The sequence below is a fragment of the Hetaerina americana genome, unplaced genomic scaffold, assembly GCF_022747635.1.
Source record: "Hetaerina americana unplaced genomic scaffold, ioHetAmer1.1.p SCAF_49, whole genome shotgun sequence".
In the NCBI taxonomy this organism is placed as follows: Eukaryota; Metazoa; Arthropoda; class Insecta; order Odonata; family Calopterygidae; genus Hetaerina; species Hetaerina americana.
In genome coordinates, this window is record NW_027287084.1 from 785,095 (window position 1) to 801,201 (window position 16,107).

Sequence of the window (16,107 nt, forward strand, 5' to 3'; positions counted from 1 at the left end):
TTAGTTATGAGGCCAGTTCAGGTCTGGTATGTGACAGTCTTAGTAGGCAATGACATCACCGAAGGCATTTTTCTTGGCAGTAGACCTGTATTGAAATCAATCTGGTGCATACTTCTAGTATTTGGCAGAGGCCCAAAGTCATTTTTCATCAATATGGCTATCACAAAAAATTGTTAGTATTTTGCAAAATAAAAATTTGAAATTTTTGCCCTGGTAAAAGAAACTATCTTGATAATAATTTCTCATGAAACTGTCTTGAGCTCAAAATCACATCCTTGTGATTGGCATCAGATGTGATGAAAAATAAGTATAGAGGTAGTAAAGACACGAAAATGTTTTATTATATCATTAAAGATGCAAATTTGTTTGCTGAAAAATATTTGATCAAGTAAAATACCATTACCAAGGAAACCAGTAATTTCAACCTAGGAGTCAATGATTGAAAAATTTTTCATATTTGTGAATCATCTTAGTTCTGTTTGAATACCCATTGGTAGCTTCCTTCTTAAAACTTCTTTTTTGGTGATATTATCAAGAACAGGCAGTATACTTGTTTATTTTCCAAGATTATATGTGTACCATCCTTATTACAAAATAATTTTTCTGCTGTGACTTATTACCATAGGTGTTCCATCGAATTAACTCACAAGGGATGAGACAAATGCATTTATGCTTAGAGCCTTGCAAATTTCCAGGACAGAAATAGAAAGTATTAACTTGTGAATAGGCATTGAATGCCATACACATTTCCAAAATATAGAAATTAAAAACTGCATGCATTCTAGTATAGGAAAAATTAAAATAATTACGAGAATCTTTCAAAATATGATGCTGGTAGGTAATAAATTACAGTATTTGATTTCATTATTTTTATCGCTTAATTGTTTATCCATCACTTTAAAGATAATGACTATATCCTATCCAGTTGCAAATAGCTCCAACTTTCAATTCTATATAATCTCACCAAATTTACCTACATCTTCTAATTCCTAACCTTGATCCACTTCCTTACTTCTCTATTGTCTTTTTGTTCCTAATATTGTCCTGGAAGTAAGTAAAATCATCATTCTTTCAAGCATAAATGGTATTCCTGACTATATGTAATTCTCTCGTAATTATTGCATTGGAATAGCATTTTTCTTATATTATAACAATGCTTTTCTGAAGGTCATTTCCTGTACATACCTTTAACTTATGGGTGTTTTGTTCACAAGAAAAGCTCCATATCAGATTCCAAAAATTTTTAGCCTTGCTATCCTTTGTAGCTGTTCAAAATTTTGGATAACTACTTTGTAATCACTCCACTCAGTTTCTATAATCAAAATAATCTTACTCACGAGTCATAGCATGATTCTCACACACTTATAGTTATTATAACTGGCTCCTTTAACTACTGAACTACATTTGCTATGCATTCAGATTAATTTTTTGCCTAACTAACCTGTACATTGTTACTTCACTCATGGGAAAGACATTATGGATTTAATTCAGGAGTCTCCAGGTGTATCTAAGACAGGTCCCCATCACTCACATTCACTTATATTCAACGAATATGAAAAATAAGCTCATTGTAAATAGGGTTCAAACTGAACTTAAGAAGCTGCTGCTAAAGATTTATTACATTGTGGATGAGTTAATGAGTGATAATTTGTGAATGACAGTTGTACTACATGTAAGCGTGCATAAGCAGTGTTCCAGTGTATTTTTCTAAATCTTACTTTGGATTGCTATTTTGAAGCTACGTTGAAGGGAATTTCCATGAATTTTTCAATAAATATTTTCTGTATATCTTTGTGATCATGTCATATGCCTGAATGACAGATCAATAAAATAAATAAACCCTTAGTCTTATGTTTCTTTAATGACTTTAGTGAAGCCTCTAATATTGAAAAGTCAAAACTGGGGGTACCTACTCCAAGATAGAAAAATGTAGGATGAATGACAATTCCCTTAGATCTTTTGGTAGTGATTAGCATCAACAACTCAGTAACCCTGGTGGTGCCACCACATTACTATCCAAACCTCATGAAGTTTTCTAAGGGATAGGTACCTCTAGACCAGTGTTTCCCAAACTTTTTTGAGTCACCACCTCCTTAGATCCATAAACCTATACACAACACCCCCTAATCGATAGCTTTAAAATAATAATCAAAATCATTAAACAAAATAACCGAATGAGGAACATTTGAAATAATTAAATTTAAAAAAAATGACTAATCAAATTTTTATTTACTATCCAATAGATGTAAAGTTTTCATATCACATTTATGCAAAAGACTTAATACAAAATTAAAGGAACTTAGGTGAGAATGTACTTTTTGCATAAAAATAAATTATCAAAACCAATTATTTAAAGAAAGCTTTTTAGAAGGTTACATGTCATTTTTATACTTAAATTAAGCAGTCATCACAGATTTTGCCTTAATAAGGTTAGTATCATTTCCCTGCAGTTGTAAATTAATTTCATTGAACTTAGCGAGTAGTTATGGTAAAAATGCAACGTCATTCCTAATCTCTTTAAGGTTGTCGCTGAGAAAAGCATCTTTCTCCTCAATAAATTGCATGACAGTGTCAAAAAGATAATAGAAGTGCCTTATACAATTGCCTTTTGATAGCCAACAAACATCTGTGTGTAGTAACAAATGTTTGAAATCTTCATCATTGTCATCACACAACTCTTGAAAGAGTGGATCATTAAGACCAGGGGAAATTGCTTTTTTTAACTGCTTAAATTAAAATGTTTAAGAACTTTTTAAGGCGATCACTCAGTATTTTAGCCACTAGATGTTGTCGGTGAATGACACAATGAATTGCAAAAACATTTGGTACATAGTTTCTCAAGTATGCAATGCAACCATGGTGATGACCAGTCATTGACGGAGCTCCATCTGTTGCAACAGCAAGTATGTTAGAAAGTGGATTTTTTTGGTCCTGACAAAGGACCTTGTGCAAAAAAGGTTTGGAAATATTTTTCAACCATTCCTACTTTAAAATTCAAGTAAACACATGGTTTAAATTACTTTCAGATTCGGGAAAAAATATAAACTTTAAAAATGAAGCTTAAAAACAGAGACAGAAGGATCGTTACTGACCTTTGCAAATGTCACATTGTCAGGACTCTGTGGCACCCCCCTTTGACTAGAGCACCACACCATGGGGGTCGGTAGTGCCCACTTGGGGAACCACTGCTCTGTACTATCCTAGGGTCATTTATATTCCTAATTTCCAAAAACAACCTTTTTGCCTCCATCCCCAACAGGCAGCCCTTTAAGGTAAAGCTTCTTATATGACAAAATCAAACAGCCAAGCTTGAGTGTTTTGAATTTGACTCCATCAATGGCACGATAGATAACCAGAGTTCAACCTGATCAACAGAGAGATCAACCTGAAGTTTGGTTTAATGACTGAGGATAGTGCTCACATAGAACTATACTCTATGGTATTTGCACAGCACAGATAAGATCAGGTTAGGGAGGCCAATTCTTTCCCTCTGCCATCTGTGGTTTCCCAAGAATATTGGGTACCCCTAAAAAAGCATTAGGCTCGCTATCTTTCGGTCTCATTTGTTCATTGGGTAAGTTGCCGGGAGGCTGCACCAATGATTTCATCTGAGGCATCTGTGGATTTGCCAAAAGACAGGGAAACATCAGGATACACCAAGAGCACTTGCTTGCAGACATGGAAACAACTGGAGTTCTGGAATCCCCTGAATGTTATCTTTGCTCATCACACTGCCAGCCGTAAGGTGACTGAGGGTAGATGGAAGGTTAGCAGCATGAGGAATGAAATGACAATAAATATTCAGTATTCCCAAAAATTGCTTCAATTTTCATATCATGGTTGGGAAGGGAAAACTTTGTAGATGTTTAACTTTTTCAAGGAGGGATTGCCACCTCATTTAATTCTAATTGCCAACTGTTGTACCAACATTGTGCAGCATTTAGATCACCTGCTAAAGTTACTTTATCCTCAGGATTACGGATATCTCTGTAGGCCACTGCATCATTGGCAAATAAATGTATCTTACCATTAATCATTGAGTTAATGTCGTTGGCATGGAGAGGGACTAAAAGAGGTGTATTAACACTTCCCTGGAGGACACCTGAAGTGACTTCTACTGCATTATAGCGAACACCACCAATGACTACCCTTGGTACGCAATCATTCAAAAAGTCTTTATTCCAGCCCAGGATATCTAAGCCATAGGTTTCTAGCTATGCAAGTAGTTTATATGAATATATTACTATGGATAGGGGTGTCGCGCCACATTTTGGCCCTTCCAGCATGTTGCCAGGAGAAATGGGAAGCGACCAGTTTTGTTGGTGTGGACAAAATTAGGCCTTTTGAAAAGCAATTGCAAACAAAATCAAAGTCCCAGTTTTATTCAACAGTGCAGCTAATGAAAGTTCAATTCTCAAGAAGGACAAACTCCTACAGTTTAATTGTAACAAGGGCTTAAAGGTTCATTTCATTCCATCCCAGGTGCCTTTGCCAGATGCATAAATCAACAACCTTGCAAAGAGACAATGTTCACTGTCATCATCGATTAAGAACCTGGTCAGTTATACGGCTGAAAATATACCAGATTATCATGATCTCAAAGGAACAACCTAGGAGCAGAAAAAAATTGTGCACTTGACAGATAAAAGGTAAAGTACAAGCACCATGGGGTTAAATAGGCCAAAATGTTGGTAATTCAACCCCTTAAGCGACCTCCTCTCAATGCCCAGCATTTGCCAAAAGATTTTATTTAGGCTATGAATTAATAAATGGGAAAGATAAGGAGCTTGTTTTCAAATTGCACTAAATAATAATAAAGCACACATGCACTCTATATTTGAATGCATCATTAATATTTTATACTTCCAAACTCGTAACTTTTACTGTGTAGATAGAAACTAACATTGGTAGAAGTAAAACAACCATGAATAATAAAATAGTGTATTTATAAAAAAATCTGTACATCATTTGACTTTCTCATAAACTGGAGAAACTACATTAATAAAAAAACACCTGTCAAATTACAATTGAAATTCATTTTTACAGATCTTTCAATCACTTTAATATCCTTTAGCCATGATAAAAACAATCTGGACATTGGACAAATTTAATCATAACCCTTAGTAAGGTAATCAACATTAAATTTCACACAGACCAATGCAAGAAATTCTACTTGAACAAATATTTCAATCTTTCAACATAAAACAAGAAAATATTTAGCAATATCTTACAATTGTCAAAATTTACTTCCTGAAAATGTAAAAAAGTCAAATAATTTATCAACCAATTTATTACTTATTTTACAGCATGAACTTGAATAACTTCAGAAAGAACCCTAATTAATGATATATCAAATTATATGATTTTGTGGCAGCCAGAATATTGGTACTCATTAACATTATCCATATTTATAAATTTCATACATTTTATCCCTACTCTTTTATTATTAGAGTGAGAGCTTTTCAGAATTCTGCCACCATAATCATCCACTTATGACTGATATCAGCACCATCATTAATACAGAGAAAACACCCTTCGAAAATTATATATACATATAGGGCAATTCCACTTACAACAGAGAGCAATGCCTTTAAACAAGTTTTGATTAATTACAAATATGGAATGGGAACCAATAATTACCCTATGCTGGAGCTAATAATATGAATTTTTTATAAGACTAGAAAAATTATCATGCTTCCTAAGGTGATTGGGCATTTCACAACTAACATGCTGAATAATTCTGATGGCACAACAAGATAAAAGAATTTCTGTCTCCACACACTTTGGGTTAACCATAGACATAAAGGTGAAGAGAAACCTGACATTGGCTTTTGCCTACTCTTAGCCAAAGGCACCAAGGGGTCTGCAGTTTAATGTCCCATCTGACGGATGGTGTACTCACTTTAAGCACCCTCCACAAAGCACCTTAAGTAGGGATCGGGATACCACTGAAAAAAATCTGCTGTCTCCAGGAATCAAATCTGGGTGGGAAGCCCATACACTAACCACTGCACCATTCTGATCCCGTTTCTTTTTCAGATCTTTTAAATTATACAGGAGCATGCCTGAACATTCATTGCCATAATTTCAAATAAAATTATAAGCAATAAGGAAAGTCTTCCAAGTCTACAGGTACCAGACTAAAACCAAATACCTATACAAGAATTATACCAAAGATCACCTAACCAGATTTACCAAGCACCTAGAGAGCATTAAAAATCTTTCTGCGTGGCCTGTGTTTGTCAATTAACAGTTGTCCCCGGTACCATTCTACCTAAAAATAACAAAGAAACTTAAGAAGTATTTTTTTTTCCAATTATCACTGGATTTTCACTCATTAAAAGTGAAAATAGATTCAATCCGGACATAGAGCAATTGCTTGTCAGGTTAGTTCTTTTATAGAATATATTAGAAAATTTTTAAAATTAAAGGTTCCTAAGAGCATTTATTCTCAACACAGTTTAAAAAAAGGTGCTTGAAAGTTTGCTACGTATCAACTGTATTAGTAAAGAAATTATAAAAATGAAATTTCTCATAAATTTATTAAAATTTGAATCACATGAAAACAATTATTAGGCTATTTCAAAACCAACAAAAAATAAGTTTGGAATATTAAATATTTGCCAAAGCTGAAAATTAAATTACACCGGGTATTCATTGCAACAGACAGATTTTCCTCAGGCAACTAGGGTGAATCATGAAGCTGATTGGATTTAAGAGAGGTTAGAACAAAATTTCAAATCATATTGTTAAATCTGTAACATAAATGGTTGCATGAAGGAATGTGCATCTCTCATACCCAGTTAGAAACATACATTCAAAAATTTTCACAAAAACATACACAGAATGATTGCAAATTAAAAGGCAACATTGAAAAGACAAAATCTAGCCCAAAAAAAACTTTCACATTTTTTCTGAATTTTTCGCAGGGAAACATACAAAACTAGCTCACAAATGGCTATTAATCCTCTGGTGTAGCAATCAAATAAACTTACATACAATTTTTTCCACAAATCAAATGATGCATATAATAGTCATGAATATTTAACAAAGTATAAGGAATATATGAACAAACTATGGGAAACTTAAAATTACACTATTTACAATGACAGAGCAATGATGTGATGGTGACATTGCTTACAAACATTATGACAATGCATTACTCTAGCATCAACCAAAAATCATCACAGGACTCTTACCAATAACATTGACGTGAAATATTGAGGTATCAGTTAACTATTGGCATATTCAAATATTGAAGTGGGCACCAGATAATAACATGACATTTTAAATTAGCAGCATGAATAGAAAATTTTGACGAAAGTATTACCTCCCTAAGATGCCCAAGACAGTGAGAGATGAGCAGTTACTGAAATTGTAAAACAATTTTGGTTTATCAGCACTTATATAGGCCACATTTGTAAAAACCAAAGAAATGTTAAATAGTGTGCATTTCAATTTTAATTGTGTCAATTAATGCTTCCATGAAAAATATAAATGGACACGTGTAACATAGCATTCATGAAGACCATGATAAAAAATAACACTTAAATGTCTACATCACGTTGATTGAACATTCACCACCAATTACGCATGAATCTAAATGGCAATTAGCTTCATCTTGCGGCTTTGAGAGTGTACGGCTATGTATGCATGACAAACATACCTTTCTCAACATAAACTTCAAGAAAAATGTGAAATGAAGATGATTGTCAATTAACAAAGAAACGAGTCCCTCTTCAGATACACCTGCACTAATTCACCTGTAGCAAAATTATATTCGTCCAAGTTCATCTGCAATACATCCCTTCTACACTGACACTCTTTTCTTCATCCTTACAGTGGATGATGAATCTGATATGCTTTGTAAAGAGGGTCTTCCCACTGGGTGATTTTGGCATTTGCACTTGTTACATATGAACACTTTGGGTATATTAGTTTTTTTAATTTTGGCACATGATAAATGAATCCATGTTAAGCATTTGCTGCACTCAATCATTGGCCGCCCAGCAAATGGCTTCAAGCAAAAGCAGGTGATAAGATCATATGATTCCTCATCTGAAAAAGTAAAAGAAATAAATCAACTAACAGAAATGAATTCACACAAAGATTCACCGCACCCATATGATAATAGCAGCCACAAATAAAAGGAACCAAGTTCGCATAAAACATTTGAAATTAATACAGGACAATAGATGAAGAAGTCAAAAGGAACCCATATTGATAGGGTGACAACATTGCTTGTTAAGATGTACCAAATGAGCAGATACAGGGGCAAGGGGGTTCATCAGAACCCTTTCCCCTAACCACCAAAAGCCCAGTCATGTGCATGAATAAGAACTACTGACTTTCAACATTACTTTGACAGGAGGGGCATTGGAAACCTTAGCCTAGTCTGAGTAATGAAGATGACTGCAATGTCTTGCACCATGTCTATTTAGTGAATTTTCCTTTACCTCAAAACCAATCCAATATCCCTCACCACAATTTCCATCTGTCCATCATGAAATTCTCCTCAACCTATCTCTCCTGCTTTCCCCAGCCTCTTCACTTATTTCCCTTGGATTATCAATGCACTATTCAAGGACTTTACAATGAAAAAAGTTGCAAATGTGTCCTACAAAAATGATGCAAGTTTTGCAAATCTAGGGGTTAAGGTCACATATTTTATTGCCCGATATTTTCTTGTGTTCTGTTGTGAGTAGATGAGTCCTGAAGAAATAGTTACTATCATCGATTTCAATATTAACAAATAATTTCTCAGCACAAACCGTGAAATACCTCTACTACCCACTACAGGAGTATGAAATGTTTTTATGAAAATACAAGGCACCAAAATTGTTTTTATTTCCTGTAGGATTATTATTTATCATCTAATGTGCTTAATGTAATGTACATTACAATAAAAAATGTGACTGCATAACTAATTCAAGAACAAACAAAAGGAATGTACATCCAAATGACCCAAAGATTATTCAACACTGGAGGAGGTATGACTTTCAGGAGAGTCCCTACTTGATGGGTGAATATAACACACCTCTATGCAATATTCTCACCATCAATACACAACAGTAACTAATGTTGATTGACAATAAAAATTTTCACCTGGCACTTCACGACCCACAACAGTAGTATGTCTTAACACAGATAAAAACAAATTTAATACTTCAAAAATATCTCAAAAGATATTCTTACCAGAAAAATGAATGCCATTCCAGTTCCACTCTTGCGAACTAGTATTTGCTGAAAGTATTGATAGATATCATCAGTCATTCACCACATTTTGTGGAGCATGCATGTTTTATACTTGTTTCACATTGGGACTTTAAATTCATATGATGAAACAATAATTTGGTACCCAGGTCCCAAATATCACCTTCTATAACATCTATTTAAATTCAAGGCCAAAGAGTTATACATCTCTCACTGAATGAAACAAAAATGATAGCCATGAATTTTGGCTGTTTTTGGACTGAAATAACAAGATACACATTAACCATGAAAGGTATCCAGAGATCAATTCCACTACAGTGAACAAAATAATTTGAGCATACATGAGGGTAATGTGCAAAGTCAGAGAAATAGTACACACCAAATTTCAGTATGATATTACTCTATTACTATATTTTAATTTATTACTATATCCTAAACGTTTGTCAGAATCGAGTAAGTCCAAAGATTTTCAAAAAAGACCTGAAGAGAATTATGCACGTTGATCAAACATTATTTTATCATATGAAAATCACCTCAGGTGACTAAAGGGAAACTTAATAAATATGATGGTGAGCCTCCCCATTGATTAGAATGGTTTATAAGTGGCCTCAAAATTGTTAGAGTGGTCAAGCGACACTATGTTCTGGACACTGTTGAGGTTACTACTCAAGGAATCATAATAAATGAATGGAATTGAAATGATGATAGATGAGTGAAGGTGCATGGGATTTCTCAAATTGTAGGAATCTCGAGTGAAGGGGTACATAATCTCTTGCATAAAAATTTGGAAAAGAGAAAGCTATCCTCAAATAGGGGTACCTAGACTGTTCACAGCTGATGAAAATCAAAATCACTTGACCTGTTCCAGGCTGTTTCAACAAAATCTGCAGGACTTTAGGCTTTGTGTAGCCCTTAAGGATGAAACATAGATGCACCCACTACACAACTCAAACCAAGAAAACCCAAAAAAATATGCTGTCAATGAAGAGTCTGCACCAAAGAATTTGAAGAACATTCTTCCACCTGGGAGGGTTATCATGACTTTTTTGGGATTTGTGAGGAATCATCTTCATAGACTACATTGAAAAGAGTTAAAACTATTACAAATGCTGATTATGCATCATTATTAGACTCTTTGACAACTGAGCAACAAGGAAAATGTTTTCGATTGACCCACAGAAGAGTCCTTTTCCATCAAGACAACTCATCAGCAGTAAAAGTGATTAAGAGTTACAATTGCCAAATTCCCTTTCCCTCATATTCTCCTGGTTTGCCTCCTTCTGACAACTACCTACTCTACAATATGAAGAAATCCTGGCAGGAAGGAGATTTTATTCCCAAAAAATTAAGAAGTTTTCATTTAAACACTGACTTTTCAAATCACCTTTGTATTTGACATGGGTGTGCCATATTATTTCTTGTCATAAAATACTAACAATTTACAAACTACAAAATTAGACAAATTTAATTGCATTTAAAAGGATGGCATAAACCTTAGGATAGTTACCAAATCCCAAGACATACAAGAAAGCCAAAATTGTATACATGCCCTTAAAGTGCCCACCTCTCGTCTTTTCTGGACCTTAGAAAAAATCTCTCATCCAAATAGAGTAGTGAATGATCAGAAAAACTACACTTGAGTTTTCATTTACACATTACCTATGAACATAATAGCTACCAATAAGCTAAGTAAAATGTATTTGAGATAACTCTTAAGGATTTACCCCCAATTAATGAATGTGTAAGCATCCATCTTCGCATACATATGCACGTTTCTCTTTCCCCAGAATAATGCTGACTTCCTTTTCTCATAAACAAAGGTTAATTTGAGAAATTATTTTTGCCGTGGGAAAAAGGCAAGAATATTTTCTGCACAATTTCAACATCAGAAATATTAGGAAACACACAACCCAAGAGAAAGCTGCAGAAAGGCGTGGTAATTGTATGCCTCTGCTCAAATTTTAGGCTTATGTTCCTAAAAAATCAACAGTAATTATCACTCTATTACATGCTATCAATGGTTTTGATATCTAGATCACAAAGAAACCACACAATACAAGAAAATGTTTAGGATTTTAAGGGGTTGTGACTTTTTTAATTAATGAACTTTATTCACTTTTAGATAGAACCTTACTAGTATCCCTAATTTTCTTATATTTATCTCACCAATTTCCCATGCTTATATAACTAAAATTTGTTGTCTCAGGCGTAACTTTGTGGAATTTGCATAACATATTGAAATGTGATGAAATAATTGACTTTATAATTCCACACACTTATATAACTAATTATGGAGCCTGTGTTTTTGTTCAGTAAGTGTTTCAATTCCAAATCAGTACCCCTTCTAATTACAAATGTTCCATTCAGCCACAGGAACACAAAATATTCCTATTTCAAGTTTATGGAATTTATACATAGTTTCAACACCCCTAATCTGGCTAAGCACCCTACCCCTCCTAAAATTACATGATTGCATTAAAACTCCAAAATTATACAGCTGCTACACCAGGCAATAATATATTCTTTGCTTCACACTTGTACCAGCTATGCATACTATTGTGTGAAATTTCCTTAAGCAGGCATAATATGACCATATTCATAGAATTGCATTTTTAACTAATGCTTAATACAAAATTTCCAACAAACTTATGCCAATCAACTTTTTCTTAGCCAGGCAAGTATCAAAACATGTACCCACTTCCATTTTTCCAGGTTGCAGTCATTTGTATTGAAATGTTCATTTCCATTATAACATTTAATAACATAAAAAGATGATCATGGCATAAATAATTAATCTTGCAACACACTAATGGATTATTTCAAAATTTGTCATAATTTGTTGAAATTTGTCATATTATTCAATACCATACAGAAAACACTTCACATTAATTAACTGGTCCCATTTTATTTTACGACCAGAGGACGAGTACAGATGATTTGAGAAGCACTTTCAAAACCAATTCTCCGGGAGATATTCATTAACAAGACATGACATTACTAAAAGGCAGAAATTCCATTCTATCAGCTACCATTAGATTAGGGAAACTGTTTTGGCAGGTTTCTGGATGCAACATACCATAAAATTATTATTTTACTACAACAAAAATCTATGAGTATATACTAGTATAAGATTGCTCATGCACCATAATGAATCCATGGCACAAAAATTGATTCAAGATACTGATAAATCAAATTTTGCAACACATTCCCTGATTACTACATAATTCATCAGCCACATCATTAGATACAAGGACCAAAAATAGCTTTGCATGCAGCAAATTATCAATAACCTTAGGATATTTTGTAAATTATAATTTGGAGGACAACAATGTCTCCAGGCACTTGAACAATGGCTATGTACTTGGACTATCACAGAAACAATTATGTAATTCAGCCATGGGGCCAGTCTTGAGAAAAATTTAGTAACTGAAAATCAACAATTTTTCACACAAGGATTATAAACAGGGTATGAGTTGCAGACCAAAGTACAAAAGAATCTGTCACCTAAGTGCCTACTATATTTGAATAAGGTGGAGTTGCCATTCTTGAATATGAAAATGCATAATCCCAGGTAAAGAAATTTAAATCAAGAGGAGTTATACTTTTCTATCAAATATGCTGTGGTAAGCAAAAAGTGACATTGCCACCATTTTTCAACTGATATACATGTATGACATGGGAGCACAAAAGTGTATCAGTAGAAATGTGAATTCCTATTAGAATAATTTAATAATAATAATAATATGAGATTCCACATGCACATGATACTACTTAACATAAAATATTCATTCTATCATCCATTAATTACAGCTATTTCCAAGATCATTTATGTAGCTTTTTAGCTACATTTTATTTTAACCTAGAGTAAAGATGATAAGTCTTCTTTTAGACTTGCTCATGTCATGAAGATACCAGAAAGGAATTCCTAAATACTACCACCATTTCTGCATTACCTGCCTTGAATATGAGAACACAGCTTAAACTCATAGAAGCTAATGGCTGATTTCACTTGATTCTCATGATAGCCTCAATATAACCACCTTACGCACTTCCTGTTCTTAAAATTCTGAAGTTTAGATTTTAAATGTCCATAAAATGAGAAGTTCAAGCATAATTCAAACAAAATTTACTTATGATATTGGCAAGAGAATACAATAATTATTATTTCCTGTTTATACAAAACAATGAAGTAACATTGTAAATAAAAATTAGGCAGCGCCCATGGAGCAGTAAACCAATAGTACCTTCACACAATAATTTACTGAATTATAAAATATACACACGAGTATTTATAATTTACTGTACATGTTGATTACAACTCCAATTTGATACTAAATTGCATTAAGGTTACTGCAAAAAAGGTAACTCTACATTTACCATATGCAAAAACATAGGAAACTGAGGAAGCACAAAAGAGAAATGTTTTCTGCGATTTCAACCACACTAAAGACCCATTAACTGTGGGGCTAAGAATGTATTTCTGGGAATTAATACACACAAATATTAATTTAGCCCCATCTCCAAAATAAAAAAATAGCAAGCATAGAAGTGAATGAGAAGGCCTAGGGTACTTAAAAATTAGATTTGGAGTGAGGTAGATGGGAGTTTCCTAGGGCGATGAATTCTGGAACAATGAAAAAATTTCAAATTAACAAGCACTAGGGAGTTTATTATTTCTAGTTGAGCGAATGAATCTTTGCTAGAAAGCCCACTAAACAATTGGCTACTCCTAATCTAATGAAATACTACAGCGCAAAAATAAGGTGTCACAAGCCAAATGTTAAACACCTGTACAAATGTCATTTGTCACAGTTTTATTAGTTCACTAAAATAAGGTATTTGTTAAATAAAATCTGTACGGGTCTTCGGGATATGTAGCAATGTATCACTGCACTCTCTCCCAAAAAGGATAAAAAATATAACATCAAGATTAGACTATAATACAACCTTGTGCATCTCTCGGCCAATGAAGGTCAGGTGAGGCAAAAACGAAGATTTAACGAATAAACAAACACAATCCGAAAAATCTTCAGCTTATCAGCAATAATCTCTACAGATAAAAAGGCCTATAGATATAAGAGGAGGTAAAGTGAAAGAGATGGATCACTTAAAAAAATCAGACACCAAAATGGGATTAAAGAAATAGTACCAGATATTTACTGATCAAAATTGAATACTTTTAGTAGTATTTTATTTATACTTTAAAAAGTTATCTTAATGTTTCTTCAGTTTACAGGTAACTAACACACACTGACATTCAGCTATTTTTTTATAATTACCCAGGTCAACTTCTGATCCTTTCCGAGTATCAGGTGAAAGGCTGCCTGAGGTTGACTCTGACTTTAAACTATCAACCAAACTACCGGAGCTACTTATTGGGCTTTCAGATTGCTCTCGAAGTTCCTGAAATGATAATAATTATGTATAACAACATGGAATTAAAATATTTTCTGCAAAACATCAGAGCACACATTCAATCAGGATCTTTTCCTTTAATTTGACCCCAAATTCGTGACTCCAAAACAAAACTGAGATATTTAAAGCCTTGTCACATCAAATCATCAAGTTTACGCACGGTTATCATATATATATTAATTACAAATAAACTGTCTTACCTCTTGCTTCACCATGTCATAATTTTCATACTCCAGAATAAATTTACAAAACATATAAAAATCTTCAGAAGTCCTCGGTCGCTTAGAATTGGTTGCCAGTTGCTAAAAATTAAAATGAACATTCATTATTTCCCATTATGTCAGCAAGAATCGAACATGTACCATATAGAAAATTGAAATATAAAAAAACACCATATTATGGAGGCATAAATTATTATTGTATACCCGCATAATAGTAAGCGGGCCAGTGTCATTTCCCCGGGCTTTTTTTCTTCCTTATTCCGAGCCATCTGCGAGAGGGTTTCCCAACTAAAGAAGTCGACCTACCCCTTCCCCTCCTAAAATTTAACGACTTCTAGGGAGGGAACCGTTTTAATTTCAAACCTAATCTTGGATAGCCATAGTAGATTTGAAAGATGTTATGATGTCTGTGCTCTTTTCTTCGTAAAAATTCCCGATTTCAGCTGTGGAACCTGAAATATTGTTACATTTTTACCTAAGAAGACGAATGAAGAGGAATTACAATTTTATTTTTTCAAGTTGAGGTAGGTTAAGTTGCGTGATAAGATTCAAACCTGACGAATTTATCTCCAATTCATCAATTCTGGAATCGCTTATTGCTTTAGTAACGATTAAAAGTTATTTCATACGGATATTAACCATATAATACACATGAGGATGCCGGTTAGTGAAAAATGGTTTTACTTGCAGTTTGTTCCGAAATTGTAATACCAATAAAGTTCAACTGTAAATGACCGTGTATCATACTGTACCGTGTACCGCGTTGAAATCAGACGGTATCCAGAGTTACAAGAATACCGGATATACCTGGTTACTTGCTCACCGTTTTTACTCATTGGATGAATTTTTTTGTGACAATCTTCATCACATTTAAGAACTTATGTTTATATGTTATATAATATTTATATTGACCTCATTTAATATGGTTGTACCATTTTTTTAAATGAATAAAGTATTATTATTGTTATTATTATATGATGACTCATTTTGTGATATTTATTGTCGTTCAACCGGTAATTCGTGTATTTCCTTAAGTTTTAGTCGCTGTACTTTTTGGAATGACTGCAGGTGAATTGCTTACACCACATTACCTGTTTATTTCGCCGTTTATTATCAATGTTTGAATGTCTGACGTTAAAGCATTGATATATGTTATTGTAAAGACTTGAGAGTGGTTCATAACATATTTTTATTTATATTAACATGCATATGTGTATATACATTCTCACATGCTTGCTGTCCTTCAGTTCGATAAAAT

At 33.6% G+C, this 16,107-nt stretch overlaps 1 protein-coding gene across 2 annotated transcripts; it reads right to left on the reverse strand.

Moving 5' to 3' along the window:
* Positions 1-5,258: 5,258 nt before the first annotated feature.
* On the reverse strand, positions 5,259-15,082 carry LOC139693423 (PHD finger protein 13-like). 2 transcript variants are annotated; one of them, XM_071591559.1, is made up of 5 exons: positions 15,021-15,082; positions 14,829-14,930; positions 14,493-14,616; positions 9,196-9,243; positions 5,259-8,058 (listed from the first exon to the last, which is right to left on the reverse strand). In XM_071591559.1, the coding sequence occupies exons 1-5, from the start codon at positions 15,057-15,059 to the stop codon at positions 7,811-7,813; spliced, it is 561 nt and encodes a 186-aa protein (XP_071447660.1). In that variant the 5' UTR covers positions 15,060-15,082; the 3' UTR covers positions 5,259-7,810. The 2 variants fall into 2 exon arrangements, with proteins under 2 accessions (XP_071447660.1, XP_071447661.1); XM_071591560.1 differs by lacking the exon at positions 9,196-9,243.
* Between the last annotated feature and the right edge of the window lie 1,025 nt (positions 15,083-16,107).